The 16035-nt window shown below is 55.3% G+C and overlaps 1 protein-coding gene and 1 long non-coding RNA gene across 2 annotated transcripts; both read right to left on the reverse strand.

Moving 5' to 3' along the window:
* Positions 1-8645: 8645 nt before the first annotated feature.
* Positions 8646-15422, reverse strand: LOC118156897 (ubiquitin-conjugating enzyme E2 H-like; the record flags this gene model as incomplete). Its single annotated transcript, XM_035311113.1, has 2 exons — positions 8646-9928; positions 15197-15422. Coding segments are annotated over 2 exons (351 nt in total), but the record flags the coding sequence as incomplete, so codon positions are not given.
* On the reverse strand, positions 13100-15185 carry LOC118156898. The gene is made up of 2 exons (XR_004746492.1): positions 14721-15185; positions 13100-14562 (listed from the first exon to the last, which is right to left on the reverse strand). It is a non-coding gene; the product is annotated as an uncharacterized LOC118156898 (long non-coding RNA).
* Positions 15423-16035: the final 613 nt, after the last annotated feature.

Raw genomic sequence — 16035 nt, forward strand, 5'->3', positions numbered from 1 at the left:
CCCCCCCCCCCCCCCCCGAGAGCTGGGCTGTACCCCCGGGGGGCACGGTTGGCTCTGAAAGGCACAGCAGGGTGTTCAAAGGACAGCTGGGTACCCCCAAACAGCCCCAAATGCCCTCAAAACAGACACAAACACTCCAAAAACAGCCCCAAACACCCCCAAGACAGACACAAACACCCCCAAAACAGACACAAACACCCCAAAACAGCCTCGATGCCCCCCAAACAGTTTAAAACACCCCCAAAATAGCCCCACATGTACCCCAAAACAACCCTGATGCCCCCAAAACAGACATAAACACCTCCAAAATAGCCCCAAACGCCCCCTAAACAGCCACAAACACCCCAAAAACAGACACAAACACTCCAAAAACAGACAAAAATGCACCCAAAACGACACCAGCCCCACCCCCCCAAATAAAAACAAACAAACAAAATCTTCCCAAACTAGCCACAGATGCCCCCAAACTAGAGAGAAGTGCTGCTGAAACAGACATGAACATTCCCAAAGCACACAAATACCCCTGAAACAGGCACAAATGACCCCAAAACATCCACAAACATCCCCAAAATACACAAGCTTCCCCAAAACATGCACATAGAGCCGTGGGGGGGGGGGCGGCGGAACTGACACAAATGCTCCCAAAAGACACACAAACAGCCCAAAAACACGTGCACACATACCCCTGAAGTGCACATGGACATCCCAAAACAGACACAAACACCCCCAAAACAAACCAGAGCATCCTTAAAACATACAGGAGCATCCCCAAAACACACAGAAACCCCTAAATATGCTCATAGACTGCAAACCAATTCACCCCCCAAAATGTACATGAACAGCCCCAAAACACTTAATAACATCCCTGAAAGACACACAGAAATGTCCAAAACACACATGGACACCCCAAAATGGACACAGCCCCCCCAAAAAAACAAGAACACCCCTAAAACATGCACACACATCACAGAACAGACACAAACAGCCCCAAAACAGACACAAGCGCCCCTAAAACAGACATGAACACCCCCAAAACAGATGCAAACAGCCCCAAAAGAGACATGAGCTCCCCTAAAACAGACACAAACTCCCCCAAAACACACACACGCACCCCTAAAACAGACACAAGAACCCCCAAAACAGATACAGGCACCCCCAGAACAGACATGAGCACCCCAAAAACTGCCACAAACTCCCCTAAAACAGACAGGAACTTCCCCAAAACACACACGGGCACCCCCAGAACAGACACAAACATCCCCAAACACCCACAACCCCCCCAAACCAGCTGCCTACAGCCCCAAAACATCCCCCCCCCCCCCGAAACCACCCCACGTACAGCCCCCAACACACGGCCTGTGCATAGGCCCCGACCATATAAAAAACCCTAAATCCAGTATGGGGGCTCTGTTTTATACACATTTATAGGGGCTATACACGGACACGTATATGGGGGGGGTCACCCGAGCCCCCCCGAGCACGGCAGCTGCTGGGCTTGGGCCCCAAACCAGCCTGACCAGTTTGGGGCCTGTGGTGGGCTGGGACGGGATTGGGATCGGGATCGGGTTGCCGCAGGGCCTGGCGGCGGCCGCTCACTGGGTGGAGGTGGGTGAAGAGAGGTCGGTGGCTCCTCGTTTTGGGGGGTGAGACCCCAGGGAAGAGCCGGGGGGGGGGGCCCTGGGGGGCCGGGGGGGGGGGGGGGGGGGAGCTGGTGACACTGACATGGGGCTGAGCTTGGTGTTGGGATGGGGATTGGGATGGGGTTGGGCTGACGGTGGATGTGGCACCAAGGGATGGTCCCAGAGAAAGGAGGGACCCCCGAATGGTCCCCCAAAGGCCAGGATGGTCCCCAAGACATGGGATGGTCCCCAAAAGCCTGAGTTGGTCCCCATGACGTGGGATGGTCCCCAAGAGCCTGGGACAGTCCCCAAGAAGTGGGATTGTCCCCAAGAACTTGGGGTGGTCCCCAAGAGCCCAGGATGGTCCCCAAGGAGGGGAGGTACCTTGGGTGGTCCCCAGGAGCCTGGCGTGGTCCCCAAGAGCTGGGGTGGTCCCTAAGGGCCCGAGATGGTTCCTAAAGACCTGGGATGGTCCCCAAGGACCTGGGTTGGTTCTCAGGCAGGAAGGTGCCTGGGATGGTCCCCAGTAACTGGGCTCTTTCTGAAGACCCCAGGAGAGTCCCCAAGATCCCAGCTGGTCTCTGAGCAGGGAGGCATCCTGGGATTGTCACCCAAGACCTGGGACTGTCCCCAAGAAGGGAAACTCCCTGGGATGTTCCCCAAGACCTAAAATGGGCCCCAAGAGCCTGGGATAGTTCCCAAGAGTCCCCAAGCAGTGAGACACCCCGGATGGTCCCCAGGTGCCGGGATGATCCCATAGGAGCCCAGGATGATCCCAAAGAGCCCTGGATGGTCCCTAAGCAGGGTGACAACCCAGATGGTCCCCCTGTACAAGGATGGTCCCAAAGGACCCAGGAAGGTCCCATCACCAAACCAAGGCCAAGCTTTTGCCACATTCCCCATGCCCCCAAGCAGCTCCGTGCCGCAGGCACCACCCCAGAAAATGGCTCCGACACCCAAAAACCTGCGGGGTGCTGCCATGGGTAAAGTGTGGGTGCACAAAACCATGGCAGACCGGGCACATAGGGCTGGCTGGGCGGCAAACCCCATCCACGGAAGGGACCCGTGCCCTCCTGAGCACGGTGCAGGACCCCCTGGCGCCGAGCTCTTTCCTCTCCCCGGCACCGTCAATATTTCGGCTCCACCGGGGTCCGGCCGAAATTTCTTCAAGGCCTCACCCAACATGAGCCGAGCAGAGCAAATGGCCCTGTTTAAAAATTTACACCACCTCGCTTTGTTCCTAACCCGAATATTTGATGCGGGCGGACGCGGAGGAGCCTCCGGAAAGGCGGCGGGGGCCGGGCAGAGCCGCCCCGCTGGCGCTGAGGCCGGCGGCGCTCGGGGCCGGGGCTCGGCCGGGGCCGGGTTTCTTTCCAAGGCTCCTCTCCGGGCTCAGATGGGGATGGAAATGATAATGCAATATTGATGCGGCGGGATGCGGGAGCGCAACCCGAGTACATTAGCCGCGCAGCCCTCCCCGCTACGTTTTTATGGCTGCGGCGAGGCCGGGGCTGGCAAAACCCCCTGAGAGCCCAGCTTGGAAATGGGGTTGGACCTGGGGGGGGGGGGGGGGGGTCGAATGGGGGGGCAGAATTCGGGGGGGGCGGGAGTTGGTAAGGCTGTTGGTTTTTTTGTTACTCAACCCCTCAGATGTAATGTGAGGGGATCAGCTTCTTCCCCTGGTGGGTTGGAGTTGGACCCCCCCCCTCCTCCCCCCTCCCGGCTTTGTGCCCCACTCTTTGGGGTGGGTGAGGAGCTTGGGGCAAAGCTGCTGGGCTCAGGTTCCCCCAGGTTGGTTCCCAAGACATGGGACGAGAGCCTAGGGTGGTCCCAAAGAGCCTGGGATGGTCCACAAGATGTGGGATGGTCCCCAAGGACGGGAGGTACCTTGGGTGGTCCCCAGGAGCCTGTTGCGGTCCCCAGGAGCTGGGGTGGTCCCTAAGAGCCTGAGATGGCTCCCAGAGAAAATAAGGGCACAGAAGAGGAGGAAAAATCTCCCTTTGGGAAAAGGAGCTGCAAACCAAGGAGTACGGGGAGAGGAAGGGCCCCTGGCTGCAAACGTGGGGCAGGACCACCGACTACAGGGCGAAGGGCGATGTTTGCCAGCACGGCGCTGGGAGGGGGCTCCCCAGGACTGCTCCTGCTCACCCAGGACGCGGCAGGGATGCTGCTGAGGGTAGCAGCAGCTGCTCTCGCCCCTGCCTGGGTCCCTCCTGGGCGAGAACCATTCCTCCACGCGGCCGTGGCTCCAGCCGTGCCGTGCTCGTGCTCCAGCCGGACGCGTTCGTTTACCGGGCCCCGGCCTTCTGCCTCGCACCGGCACCTCAAGCGCTGGCCCAAATCGGCGTTCGGGGCCTGGATGGAGCCAGACCCTTCCCCAAACCCATCTCTGTCCCTCCCTGAGGGGTTCAGGCGGTGCGGGGGGGGCTCAGCACCGTTGCAGGGGGGCCGGGCGCAGCCGGAGCATCATGCATTAGTAATGGCCACCGATCCGACCCGCGGCGCTGACGGCATTTCTTCCAGCCGGGGGAACAATTCGGGCCGTAACCGGAGCCGGCGCGGGGCAGGCAGAGAGGGCTCAGGTGTCCCCCGCGGCCCTTGGGGTCACCTGTCTCGGTGCCTGCTCCGAGCTGCACGACCCCATCCCCGGGTCAGTGGCCGGGGCCAGGCTGCAGCGCTGGCAGCTCTTGGGGGGGGGCATCCGGATGGGGCTGGGGTCCTTCGGGCACCGGCAGATCCAGCCTGGAAGGGGGGACAGGGAGTGGTTTTGGTTCCCCCCTGGGGCTTCGGGGTCCCAGCCACCCGCTGGGACATGGGGACAAAAGGTGGAGGGGGGAGGGCATCCCGCTCACCCCCCGGAGCAGCCTTGGGACCAAAGTCCTGAGCATCACCGGGCTGTCCCCGTGTCACAGGGGTTGTGCAGGCACCCGGAGCCCCATGAGGATGGCACCCGCCGAGCTGCAGGGCTGGCAGCCAGGTCCCACGGGGAAAGCACCCAAAGCCCCGTGAGATGGCACCCAGAACCTTTCAGGGGTGGCACCCAGAGCCCTGTGGGGAAGGCACCCAAAGCCCCATGGGGAAGACACCCAGTGCCTCAAGGGGCTGGCACCCAAAGCTCTGTGGAGAAGGCACCCAGAGATTGTGGGGGAAGGCACCCAGAGACGTTCAGGGGTGGCACCCAAAGCTCCGTGGAGGCAGCACCTAGAATCCCTGGGGGAAAAACCCCAAAGTCCCATGGAGCCGGCACCCAGAGCCTGATGGAGGAGGCACCCATGCCTACACAGAAGGCACCCAGAACCTTTCAGGTCTGGCACTCAAAGCCCCGTGAGATGGCACCTAAAAGCCCCGTGAGATGGCACCTGTCCCCCCATGGGGAGGACACCCGAAGTCCCACGGGGATGGCACCCCCAGCCCCATGGGCACCCATGCTCAGTGCCCTGCAGCACCACACAGACGGGCAGGATGAGGCCGCCGGGTGCTCCCGGGGTCACCAAACAGCACCCGCCCCTATCTGGGTGTCCCCATGTCCCCAGCCCCGGCCACGCCGAGCCCCAAGCCCGGTGAGCTCGGTGGGGTGGGAGGTGACAGGAGGGGACACGGAGGGCTCCAGCTGTGCGCGTACTGGGCAGAGTGGGAGGCTACTGGTGGGGCTCGGGGGCCACCTGCTGGGCAGAAGGGACAGCGCCACCCCCTGCTGTCCCTAAAAGCCCCCTGCGGGGGGGGGGACGACACACAAAGGGGGGCACAAAGGGCTGTGCCCCCTGCCCTGCTCCCTCCCCAGGGCAAGGGACAGGGCTGGCGGTGGCACCAGGAGGTGGCACTGGGACGGGGTGTCACCCCCCCACAGCACCCGGTGTCACCCGAGGGTGCCAGGCCGGGTGCTGGCAGCAGGTGGCAGCCTGCCACCAGCCGGGAGGGTGACAAAGAGCCCGGGGGGGGGGGGGGGGGGAGGGGGCGGGGGGGAATCGAGGGGAGGGTTCCCAGTCCCCAAAAATTTGGGGCTGCACCCAGCAAAGGGAGGATGGGGACGAGCCACCTGCAAGACCCTGGCGCAAAGGTGGGCTGTTGTCCCCGTCCCTGTCCTGTCCCCCAAAATGCCACCTCTGGGGGACCTCAAATCCCATGGGAATTATTTACCCTGCAGCCCAGTCCCCAGAAGCGGGGTGTGCTCAGCACCCGGCGCAGCACGGCCCCGTTTTTGGGTGTCCCCCCAGCATCACACGGCGCTTTCAAGGTGATGGGGACTCTTCCAGGGGCCGAATCCAGCTCCGGTGCTGAGCGCTGGCACCTCACAAGCAGGTGACAAGGAGGAGGGGGCTCTCCCAGTATTCCCAGTAAGGCACTGGGTGAGCCCCGAGCTCGGCTCCCACCTCCAGCCCGAAGCCGGCCCCGGGTGGCCGCACGCACGCAGCCCCCCTGGGACACAGCACCAAGGGTCCAGGAGTCTTCGTGCGAGGAGGAGCTGGCGGGGCTGAAGCAGCAGGCGGGCTCCGAGGTGTATATACATCATTTTTATTATTTTTTTTTAAAAAAAAGTTTACAGTTCTTTCATTATACACAACTAGGGGAGAGGTTATACTCTGAGAGAGGAGGCGTTTGGGCCGGGCGGCGACGTGCCGGCTACATCACAACGCAGGGAAAAAAGGGGAGAACAAAAAAAATAAGAAAACATAAAAAAAAAAACTTAGACTCGAACGAAGGGCAAAAGACCCCGATCTCTTCAAGTATCACACGCCGGGTACCAGTACAGGCTGTAAAACTGATGGCCATTTCTCGTGCTGCAAACACCCCTGCTTAAAGTGCCAGCGGGACTGGGACAAGCGAAAAGGAAGCGAAAAGACGACAAAATGGTCAAACAGCGCCCGCCCTGCCCCGGGTTCCCACCCCGGTGGGGGCTGCAGGAGGCTCCCCGCTCATCCCAGCCGGGCTGTGGGGTCTTGGGCTGGTCGCAAAGGGGCTTTGTGGGCTCTGTCCCACAGTGGCTGTGGGGCTGAAGGTGCAGGGAGGCGGCTGGGGACCACGGCCCCGGCCTGGAGGCAAGGTGCCGGTGACACCAAGGGGTCCCCAAGGAGCTGGGGGGGTGGTCGGTGCACCAAGAGGCAGCTTTTGAGGTGGCACAAAACCCTTGAGAGCAAGCAGGAGGTGGCAGGAGCAGGAGGCGAAGCGGTGCCACGTCGGCACCCAGAGGCTGCAGCAAGGTTTGGGGATGCAGGGACGAGCCTAGGGCTGGGGGGCAGAGGGGGGCTGAGCAGCTCCCCTCCCCACAACAGAGGGCAAGGTGACCATAATCCTGTTTTCTGAATAATTTAAAAGAAAAACAAACAAACCAACAAAGAAGCTGACCCAAAGAAGAGCTGCCATGCTGCAATAGGGCTCCACCTTTTCCTTCCGGACCACGTAGAGAGGTTTTAGGGAGGCTTCTTTCAGGAGGAGGAAGACTCAGAAACCAAGGGGTGAAAAACGACACAAGAGGAAGGGGGAAAACAAACAAAAAGAGGGGTGCAAGGAGGCCACAAGCAGGCGTTCCCGACCCGCAGCGCAAACCCTTTTCCAGCTCACCCCCTAAAAGCATCTTGCCCCAAGAGCATCGTGCAGCAAGGGCACGGGCGGGGGGTTTTGTGCCGTGCCGGGGTGGTGATTTTGGGCCCAGCCTGGCAGCGCTGCCCCGCTCAGGGGCATTTCCCAAGGAAAAAACCAGCTCTAGAGGCCCGAGGCGGCAGGCTAGACTAGCGCCACGAGTCCTCGCACTTCTTTTGGGGGCACCTTCTTCAGGATTGCGCTCATCCCCCCAGAGGAGAGGGGAAGGGACGAGGGCGATGCCTCGAATCGGACCTGGGGACAAGGTGATGGGGGAGAGGAAGGGTTACCTGCAAAGGAAGGGGGAGGAGGTGAATTAGAACACTATTTTTATACCATATTGAAAAAATACAAATTTTTATTGTTTTTTTTTCTTTTTCTTTTTTTTTCCTCCCTTGAAACCGAAATCACCACCCAGCACTTGCTCTACTCCTAAGTAGCCCCTACAGCAAAAGGTTACAGCACAAGCAGGCGGCGGGGGCAGCAGGTAAGCGAGTTAAAGGAGCGCCAGGCACCCGCGGCTCCCCCCCCCCCCCCCCAAAGAAATGAGCAAAAACAGCGTGCTAGATAAGAGTTAAGTACACCATTACATGTTAAATAGTTAATATTACCCTTCCAACAAGCCACAAATGCTAGAGAGAGAACTTCAGCACAGTCACTAGCCACAGCCCTACATTACTGCTTCAAAACAAAGAAAAAAGAAGAAAAAAAAGGGGGGGGAAAGGGGAGGAAAACCCTTTGCTTCATGCCCGTAATTAAGGTAAAAGGAAATTCTTTGTATATTTTTATTAAGGAAAATCATGCTAAAGCAAAACGGTACGAGTTCTTTTCTTTTTTTTTTTTCTCTCCGAAACAACAACAACAAAAAAATCGATTGTGCTTTATGGATGAGAGGATTGTAACCTTCCGACCCCCCTGCCTCAAAGCTTGGTGGCATCTCTAAAGGAAATAATATTAAAAAAAAAAACACTTCTGGGAAAAGGAAAGCGTCCCAGTCCGACATCCCAAACTCCGCTCGAGAGTTGCGCAGGGCGGGCGGATTCCCGTGCCCCGTGGCTGCACCACAAACGAAAATGATCTCGTCCAAAGCCCTCAGAACCCCCCCACCACCCCCCCAAAAAATACAGCAGGTAACGTTTCAACGTTCTGACTGGAAATCCGTCTTAGTTCAAACCTCCACCACCCAGATATCCGAGTTCAAGTATACCAGCATCCCAGGTAGGCATTTGCTACAGCGGCTGTTGTAGCGTGGCAACAACAACAACAAAAATCTCAGCTCGCTGAAAGACACCAGGAGAAATCAAACGTTTCGTACAGAGGCGTCCTGAAAGGAAGAAGAAACAAAAAAAAACCAACAAAACCAAACAAGCAGATTCACTTGCTTCCTCAATCGGTGCTTTTAGTCTTTTTTTTTTTTTTATTCATCTCATTTTTTTTTTCTAGATCATATTTTTTTTTTTTTTGTTAACTTTAAGAAATTTTAAATCCTGTTGTACACACACAAGCAGATGGCTACCAAGCTGGTGCAGAAGGGGAAAGGAAAATGAAATCAGTGCCGCTGGATTCGTGGACTACAGCCAATGGGCCAATCGTCGTGGATCTGAAGCTCTCAGCGAGGCTGATCCATCTGGTCAGAGAACCCTCCGAGGGGCCAGAGGTGTCTGCGAGGTGTTGAACCATACTCCAAGCAAGAGAAAAAGCAAAACCTGAAGCCGTTAAAGGGCAGCAGTTTCAAAACCTATGACAAAGTAAGAGTCGGGCTTCACATGTGCTCCAGCTAAATCAAAGCACTGCTTAGAGAGCATTGTTTGTGTGTTTTGTGTTTTTTTTTTTTTCCTCCCGAGAAGGGAACAGCTCGTAATCCAGACCAAGAAAGTGAGCAACATCCCGGTGAAGGCTTTCAAAAAGTCCCAAAAGCGAACAGACCAGTGGTTGTCAGTCCCTACAGTTCGGAAGGGCAGGCAGGAGTCCACGCAGAAAAACGGACTGAGAATCCAAGTCAAAATTCTTAAGCTCCAATGCTCTGAATAGCTCCATGCATTTGTGTTATTTACCTTTTTTGTTTGTTTTAAACGTGACTCCACACAAAATACGATCAGCAAGGTTGACCTGAAGGAGCACCTTTTGTTCTTCCACTGTCTGATCTACACGGTTAGCTTATTATCCCCCAGATTTTTTTTCCTTTGTTACTTTGAGAAAAAAAAACGCCGTTCCAGGTCAGCATCCAAGGTGGTGGCTTTGGAAACATCGATCAGAAAGCAAACGTCTCGGCTAACTCCCTACCTACCAGGGCAGCTGTCGTAGCTGACAGTTCAGTAGCACACAAGTTGACTTGGCCAAATGGAATCTGAATGCATGCATTCGGGCTGCATATTGCTACCAAAATGGAATGTGGGAATATGCGATGCACCTCGGGTTGAGAAACGACCAAGAAAAAAAAAAAATCAAGATCTAAAGGGTGATATATATATATATATATCAATGCTATTATTCATAAAAACCTTGTTTAGTAATAAAAAAAATTGCTTTGTTTAAATATGAATATTATAGTCTGCTTCTCATGGTTAGGAAATTAGAGTCTCTCTGAAAAGCAGGTTGCCTCTTCTACTACAACTCCATATCCTGAGCCTCATCTTCCGAGAAGTCGGACATGGAGCTCTCGGACGAGCTGTCCCCGGTGCCTTCTTCCTGTTCTTTTAGTGCTTCTTCTGTTGCATATTTCTGAATGTATTCTGCGTGCGACAGAAAAGAGAAGACGTTAGACAGCATATATTCAGCAGGGAGAGGGGTGGCTAAGCTAGGACTCGCAGCTGGCGGGGTTAGATGGCGTGCGTTACAGCACTTACTGCAGGATGGCCATATTTCTCTGAGCAAAGGCAGAACTGTCCGGCAACACGCTATGAAAACACCCAGAGACAATCAGAGATGGGCACGATCCTTCAAACCGCGCGGTCTCCGTGCTCCCACACCACTGGCACACAGGCACACACACAGCTAGAAACAACCCAAGTTCTCCTTCGTAGGGTTTTCTCACATTTACTGTAATAGGATTACGTTTACTGCCAAAGCAGAAGCTTCCACGGTGACCGAGAACAAACCTAAAACCCATCGAGGTGTCGATTATTATAGAGCTTTAAAAAAAATGATGATCTGAAAGTTTGAACCGATAGCACGGGACAGGAGTCACCGAAACCTACCTGAGAGGCTGAGGAGGAAGAGAAGAAGTCTCAGAACAAACCAGGTGTCCCCAGTTTGGGATGGGAGAGACCGTGCCTAAGTGGAGTTCAAGGAAAGATGGATAGAGAAAGAGCAGAAGGCTACTGTGGGAACAGGTTTCTTTAAGGGAATAGGTTTGTTTCAAGTGAAAACCCAAAGCACGCCCCCTTTTTTCTTCCTGGCTCCCGGAGCAGCCCTGCTGAGGCTCAAGGAGGGGCTGGTGTCCTCAGCACACGGGTTATCTCAGCAGAGAAGGCCTTCTTGCTACACGTCCACGCTGAAAAAGCAGCTTCAGAGCACAAAAAAAGTGAGGAATCATCCTGACAGCACCTGTTCCACCCTGCATTTCAGTAAGGAAACAAACGGGAGCTGTGCTTCCGATGCCTTTGGGGAATTTCAGCTGCAAACTCGTCTCCTTCCCAGGCACGAAGGTACTAAAACGCAAAGCCTCCCCCAAAGAGCGACATTAAAACACTGGAGCGAGGGGGAATTCCACCAGCCCTTCGTGCTCCAAGCTGGGTCCCTGCATGGAAATGCGTCACGTACCAGCCTAGCAGCCTTCCAAACGGTGAATTCCTTTATTTCTCCCCGGGAACAGAAGGGAATGAGGTGCCCGAGGACCTCCTCCGGGAGCACAGAAGTTTTTTTGTTCCATATCCCATTGGCAGGGGGATGCCCGGCAGAGCCGCAGGAGGACACACCTAGTACCTGTAAGTCCTAAAGCACAGGTTTCAAAGACGGAGCTTTTAAAAAGACTGCAGCAAGGCTGCTCTGGTCCTTTCAGCCCGCTGGAAGGGACAGCACTCGGCAAGAAATCTTTCACCGTTCCCCCCAGTTTCTGGAGCTGGCAGAGGGACACAGAGCTCAGGTGGTTCCTCCAGGCCCGGGAGGATGGGACGGGCAGAACCTGAAGACAAATCCTCACGGAGGGGTCTGCAGGATGGAGCAGCCGGTGGCCTCGGCAGGCAAGCTCTGCCCTGGGAAAGCTCCACGTGAGAGCTGGCTGGAAGGTGCTTCTGAGCCCAAAGAGCTTCAGCATCTCAGGCTAATGACGCCCGTAGCTTCAGTCCGAGATACATTAGTAACTTGCTCGCTCGGGCTGCAGAAGCTGCTGTTCCAATCTGTTTTACAAGAAGCTGTAAGAACTGAGGAAGTATTAAAGGCAGCTCTGTAAACACCAGGAAGCAGGGAGCACGCGAGGCCTCTCCGCGCACCGCAGAGACTCGGGGTGATGCCGGGCTCTTGGAGCACACAACGTGGACCGAAAGGCACCCTCGTCCTCCGTCCTCAGGTTCTGGTCACTGAAAATCTTCTCAGAAGGGGCTGGACTATGATATGACGGTGCTTGGGCTCTGCCTGATCACATCTCCTACCCGTAGCAGAGATCAGGGGCTGCAGAGGCTGGGGCAGGAGCCATCGGCCAAGAGAGATGGACGCCGCAACGCGCAATGGACGTGCAATCCAAAGGGAACCAAAGTTCCCTTGCTGCAAGACTTGGGATGTCCAGGATGACAAAGGTAACCTCTTCCTGGGAGCTTCAGGATCAGATTCACTCCACACTTACTCCAAACCCACCTAGGATGGCAGGACAGGGGGCAGAAGTGCTCCTTTGCTGCCTGCCTCGAGCGTTCTCCAGCCACTGATGATTTAGACACAGCAGCCACCATTTCTTACTGTTGGAAACTGCCTGAACCTAAATTGCTTCCGATAAAATCAGACTTAAAAAGCACGTCAAGTGTAAAATGCCATCTTCTGCCCAGGAAAACGACCAGGCCCCTGGGCTGGGCCTTTCTGCAGGTTTCATCTGAGAAAGGTCAAGCTTCCAGGGAGCTTTTGTGCCGAACACTGTGCTGAAGTTGGATCTTTGGTCTATTAAGGGAAGGACACCGAAACATCTAAATAATACTGACAAACTCTTCCGCAGAAGCCCCTTCAAATCCACAAAGAGAAGCCTTGATGTACCCATTCCTACCAGGGAAATTCCACCTGGATCCACCCGTTTTTAAACCCCGGGGCAAAAAGAACAAGCTGTGGTTATGCCCTGCGGCTGGTACGTGCCTGTGAGCTCTTCAAAACACCAGCACAGCTACGCTGGAACCTCAGAGCCAGCACACGCAGGATGGGAGAGCTGCTCCCAGAGGTGCCCTCCGCTCCCAGCACCAACGTCCAACCCGTCCCTCAGCGCCCTTTGACTGCTGCTACTCAGCACCCTGCCCTCCCCAGAGCAGCTTTCATGCTAGACCTACCAAAGAGAAGGCAAAAGGAAGACCCAAGGGAGTTAAGAGCTCAACAGAAGCTGATGTTGAGCCATTTTTGCCTGTACCAGCAGTAAGACGAGGCACCCTGATGAGGACTGTGGAAAAAAAAAAGGAGATCTTTAAGGAGGACGTGGGTCTGCGTCCATTTACTGCTTGATCAACATAAAGGCTCTACGGCTGAGCATCACATTTTCCAGCTTTGTGGCAGTAATATTAAATATTTACACATCCCATAATAAATCCTGATTTCTTTAGGGCTCACACCACGAAGCACGGCGGCTCCAAACCTCGTGCAGCATCTCTGAAGTCTACGCCTGTCTCCTCACTACCGCTCTGTGCGCTCAGAACTAAGAAACGAAGAAAAGCAGCAATCAATTACGTATCTTTCCCAGAGCAGGGAAGCTGTTAGAATCCAGTGCTTCAATTTTAACGTGTCCGAGGCTATTTTAAAAACATTACAACATGAGGAACGGCGACGTTTAGCTCTCTTCTGCTTGTCACGCAAGCCTGGGAAGAGACAGAGGCAGGACTCTCGGGTACAGGGAACACGAGGCGTGTTTCAGCTCCTTCAGGCTCCTTCCAGATCATCTTCACGGGCTGTGTCTGTCTGTTGGGATGGAAACGAGGGAGCAGGCTGCCCCGTTTAGCCTCCCGTAGGACATTCCTTGCGGCACCTGCTGCCGGCTACCATCAGCCTGATCGCTTTTTCCAGGGTGCTTTATGTTTGTTTTTTTTTCCCCCGGGTTCCTTAAAGCACAGAGGACACCCGAAGTATCCCTCATGCTCACCCTGGAGATTTTATGCGACAAACCACTTTGCCTGAAGCTTGTTCACATGACAAAAAAAAAAAAGGCGATGGGCTTGAGGACGCCGAACAGGCCAGCTCTGCAGGGTAGTTCCTATGATCTCGGCACGCAGCTGTCAGAGGAGCGGAGCAAAGCGTGCTGAATAACTCAGCACTTAAATCACGGCTTGGCTTGACCTCATTCGGAGTCCCACCCTCAAAAAAAAAAAAAATCCCACCCCGCAGTTGACGCAGGGTCATTTTGCAGCGGAACAAAACGACTCGAGGTTTAACCGCTCCGGCCTGACGTGGCAGACCTGATGAAAGGGCTCCGCCACCAAACCCCCCCCCGTCTCTCCGGGACGCCCGCGCTCCCTGAAGACGGGAGGGATGTTGCAATGCTGTTAGGAAAGCTGTTGCCCCATCTCAGCCGGGAAGATCGTGCTGCTGGGGGATGCCGTCCTTGCTGAGCAGGCCCTGCTCACCCTGCTGGCCGGGCTCCCGCAGACAAACAAGGCTCGTGGTTATTGAGGGACCACAAAAATACTCGGCCACGATCTCTATTCGAAACTTAGCTGAAGACCAAATGCAGACCAAAGGCTGTGCATTACCAGCTACCAGATTAAAACCGATTGTGGGGATCGAGGGATAAAAAGTCCAGGGCCTTTGCCACAGGCCCATTGCCTCTGCTCTTGTCTACGTGCAGCTGATTCAGGGGAAGGCCAAGCACCCGTATAAAGCGTAGTTTTTATTTTCTCTCATTTCTCAGGTTTCACACGCAAAATTAATTCAGTTTGTGTCTCGCTTCGCTTGCCAGGATAGTCCTTCTATCCTCAACCTCATCCAGAAGAGTCCTTAACGGGACCCTTCCCTGATCCCCAGGAGCTACTGGCTCTTCGTTTCCGACTCGTTTCGTTTGTCCTTCCACAGGCAGACACAGCAGCACCCTCCCAGGCTCTGCCAGGGCTCACCCATCCTCCCCAGTCACCGTTAACGCTTAGCCCAGGCTCCCCGAGCTGAGCTGGAAGCCTGTGACCACATCCTGCTCCCAGCGATCCCAGGAAAAGTCAGTCCCTTCCTCTTTGAAGGTCCCTTTGACACATCCAAACTTCAAGCCCCGCTCAGTCCTCAGAAATAACTCCAGTTCTTTCCCTTTTTCATCAGCAGAGGCATCTTCAAGACTGTCTACCCTTGTCACACCCTTCAAGCCATCACTAATTGGCCAGCAGCTTTCTTAAACAGCACCCCCTGAGCTGGGCAGGGCACCGACAAGCCTCATCTGGAGGAGGCAGCGAAGGATTACTTGGCATTTACTGAGAATTCCTGCTCTGTCACCGTACAGAAGCGCTTTCTGAGCTGATTCTCGATTCCTGCTCTCAGATATATTTCCACAGAACTGCTAACAGCACTTTTACTCACTAACAGGGGACTGGATGTTTCCATTTGAGCACCTTTCCTTGTCATTTTCTTCAGCGAAATGCCTTTTCTCCCTAGTTTTTTCCCCCCCATCTCCAGAAAACAACACCGAATCCTGCCCCGCTATGCTTACGGCCCTCCCTGCTTCGCATCCGCTAACGAGTTAAACCCCTGCCCACACCACGCAGACCGTCTTCGAGCAGTGTCACCCACCCCTTATTTCAGGCTGCTTTCCTTTACAGGGGCTGCTGTGACGGGAAGGAACGGGCACAAACCTGGTCTTGATGCCGTTACGAATAGACGCAACGTGCTCCGAATGCCCTTACCTTTAATTTTCTGTTTGTACTCTTCTGGTCGGTGGAGGTACATGGCTGCAGCGTCACCATTTAGAGGATCTATGGGGTTAGGATAGGCCAGCAGCTGGGGCAGGAACGATTCAAATATATTGGTGAGATCTGCAAGAGACGGACAGCCGTTCACATCCACGGACCCAGAGTTGGATTCATCACCCTGCAAGCACCGACACCGAACAGCGGCACGGAGCTGGGGCAATCAGGCCAAAAAACCTGGGCACGAGTTAAAAATAAAGAGGAAGGCATCGGGGAGGGAGCGCAGGCGGCTGGGGCTGCTGCTGGAGACGTGCTGCAACTCTTCGGCTAACGTCACCAGCTCCTCAACATCCCTACAGCGTGAAGACAGATAGCTGGGGGCTGAAGAAGAAGGTGAATTGGCTGGAACATCAGTGGAAGCGTGCTTAGCCCTGGCTTAAAATAAAAAGGAGAAAAACCAAGAGCAGCACGATTCCCCCCATCTCGCTGAATTCTCCCCGTTCTGCCTCCCTCTGTAAGCATCGTTACACGTGCTCCGCTACTCAACGGACTTACCTCGAGCACAAAACTCCTACGGGGGCCTTCGACGGTGACCGCATTAAGGGGAAGAGCAACCAACAAGCCCCCCCCCCCCCCCCGTGACCCAATTCACAGGATGCAAAGAGATCCCAGTCCCACCACAGTGCCACTTGGCATCTGTCCCCAAAGAATCCCCAGCAAACGTCCTTCTGGTGCTGGTGAGCGGCGGCGGATGCACGAAGCCCTCTTCCCACATCCCTCAGACAACAAGTGCATCACTCCTCCTCCTCCTCAGGGGCTTCGGAAGGGCTCTGCAA

The sequence above is a fragment of the Oxyura jamaicensis genome, assembly GCF_011077185.1.
Source record: "Oxyura jamaicensis isolate SHBP4307 breed ruddy duck chromosome 1 unlocalized genomic scaffold, BPBGC_Ojam_1.0 oxy1_random_OJ106541, whole genome shotgun sequence".
In the NCBI taxonomy this organism is placed as follows: domain Eukaryota; kingdom Metazoa; phylum Chordata; class Aves; order Anseriformes; family Anatidae; genus Oxyura; species Oxyura jamaicensis.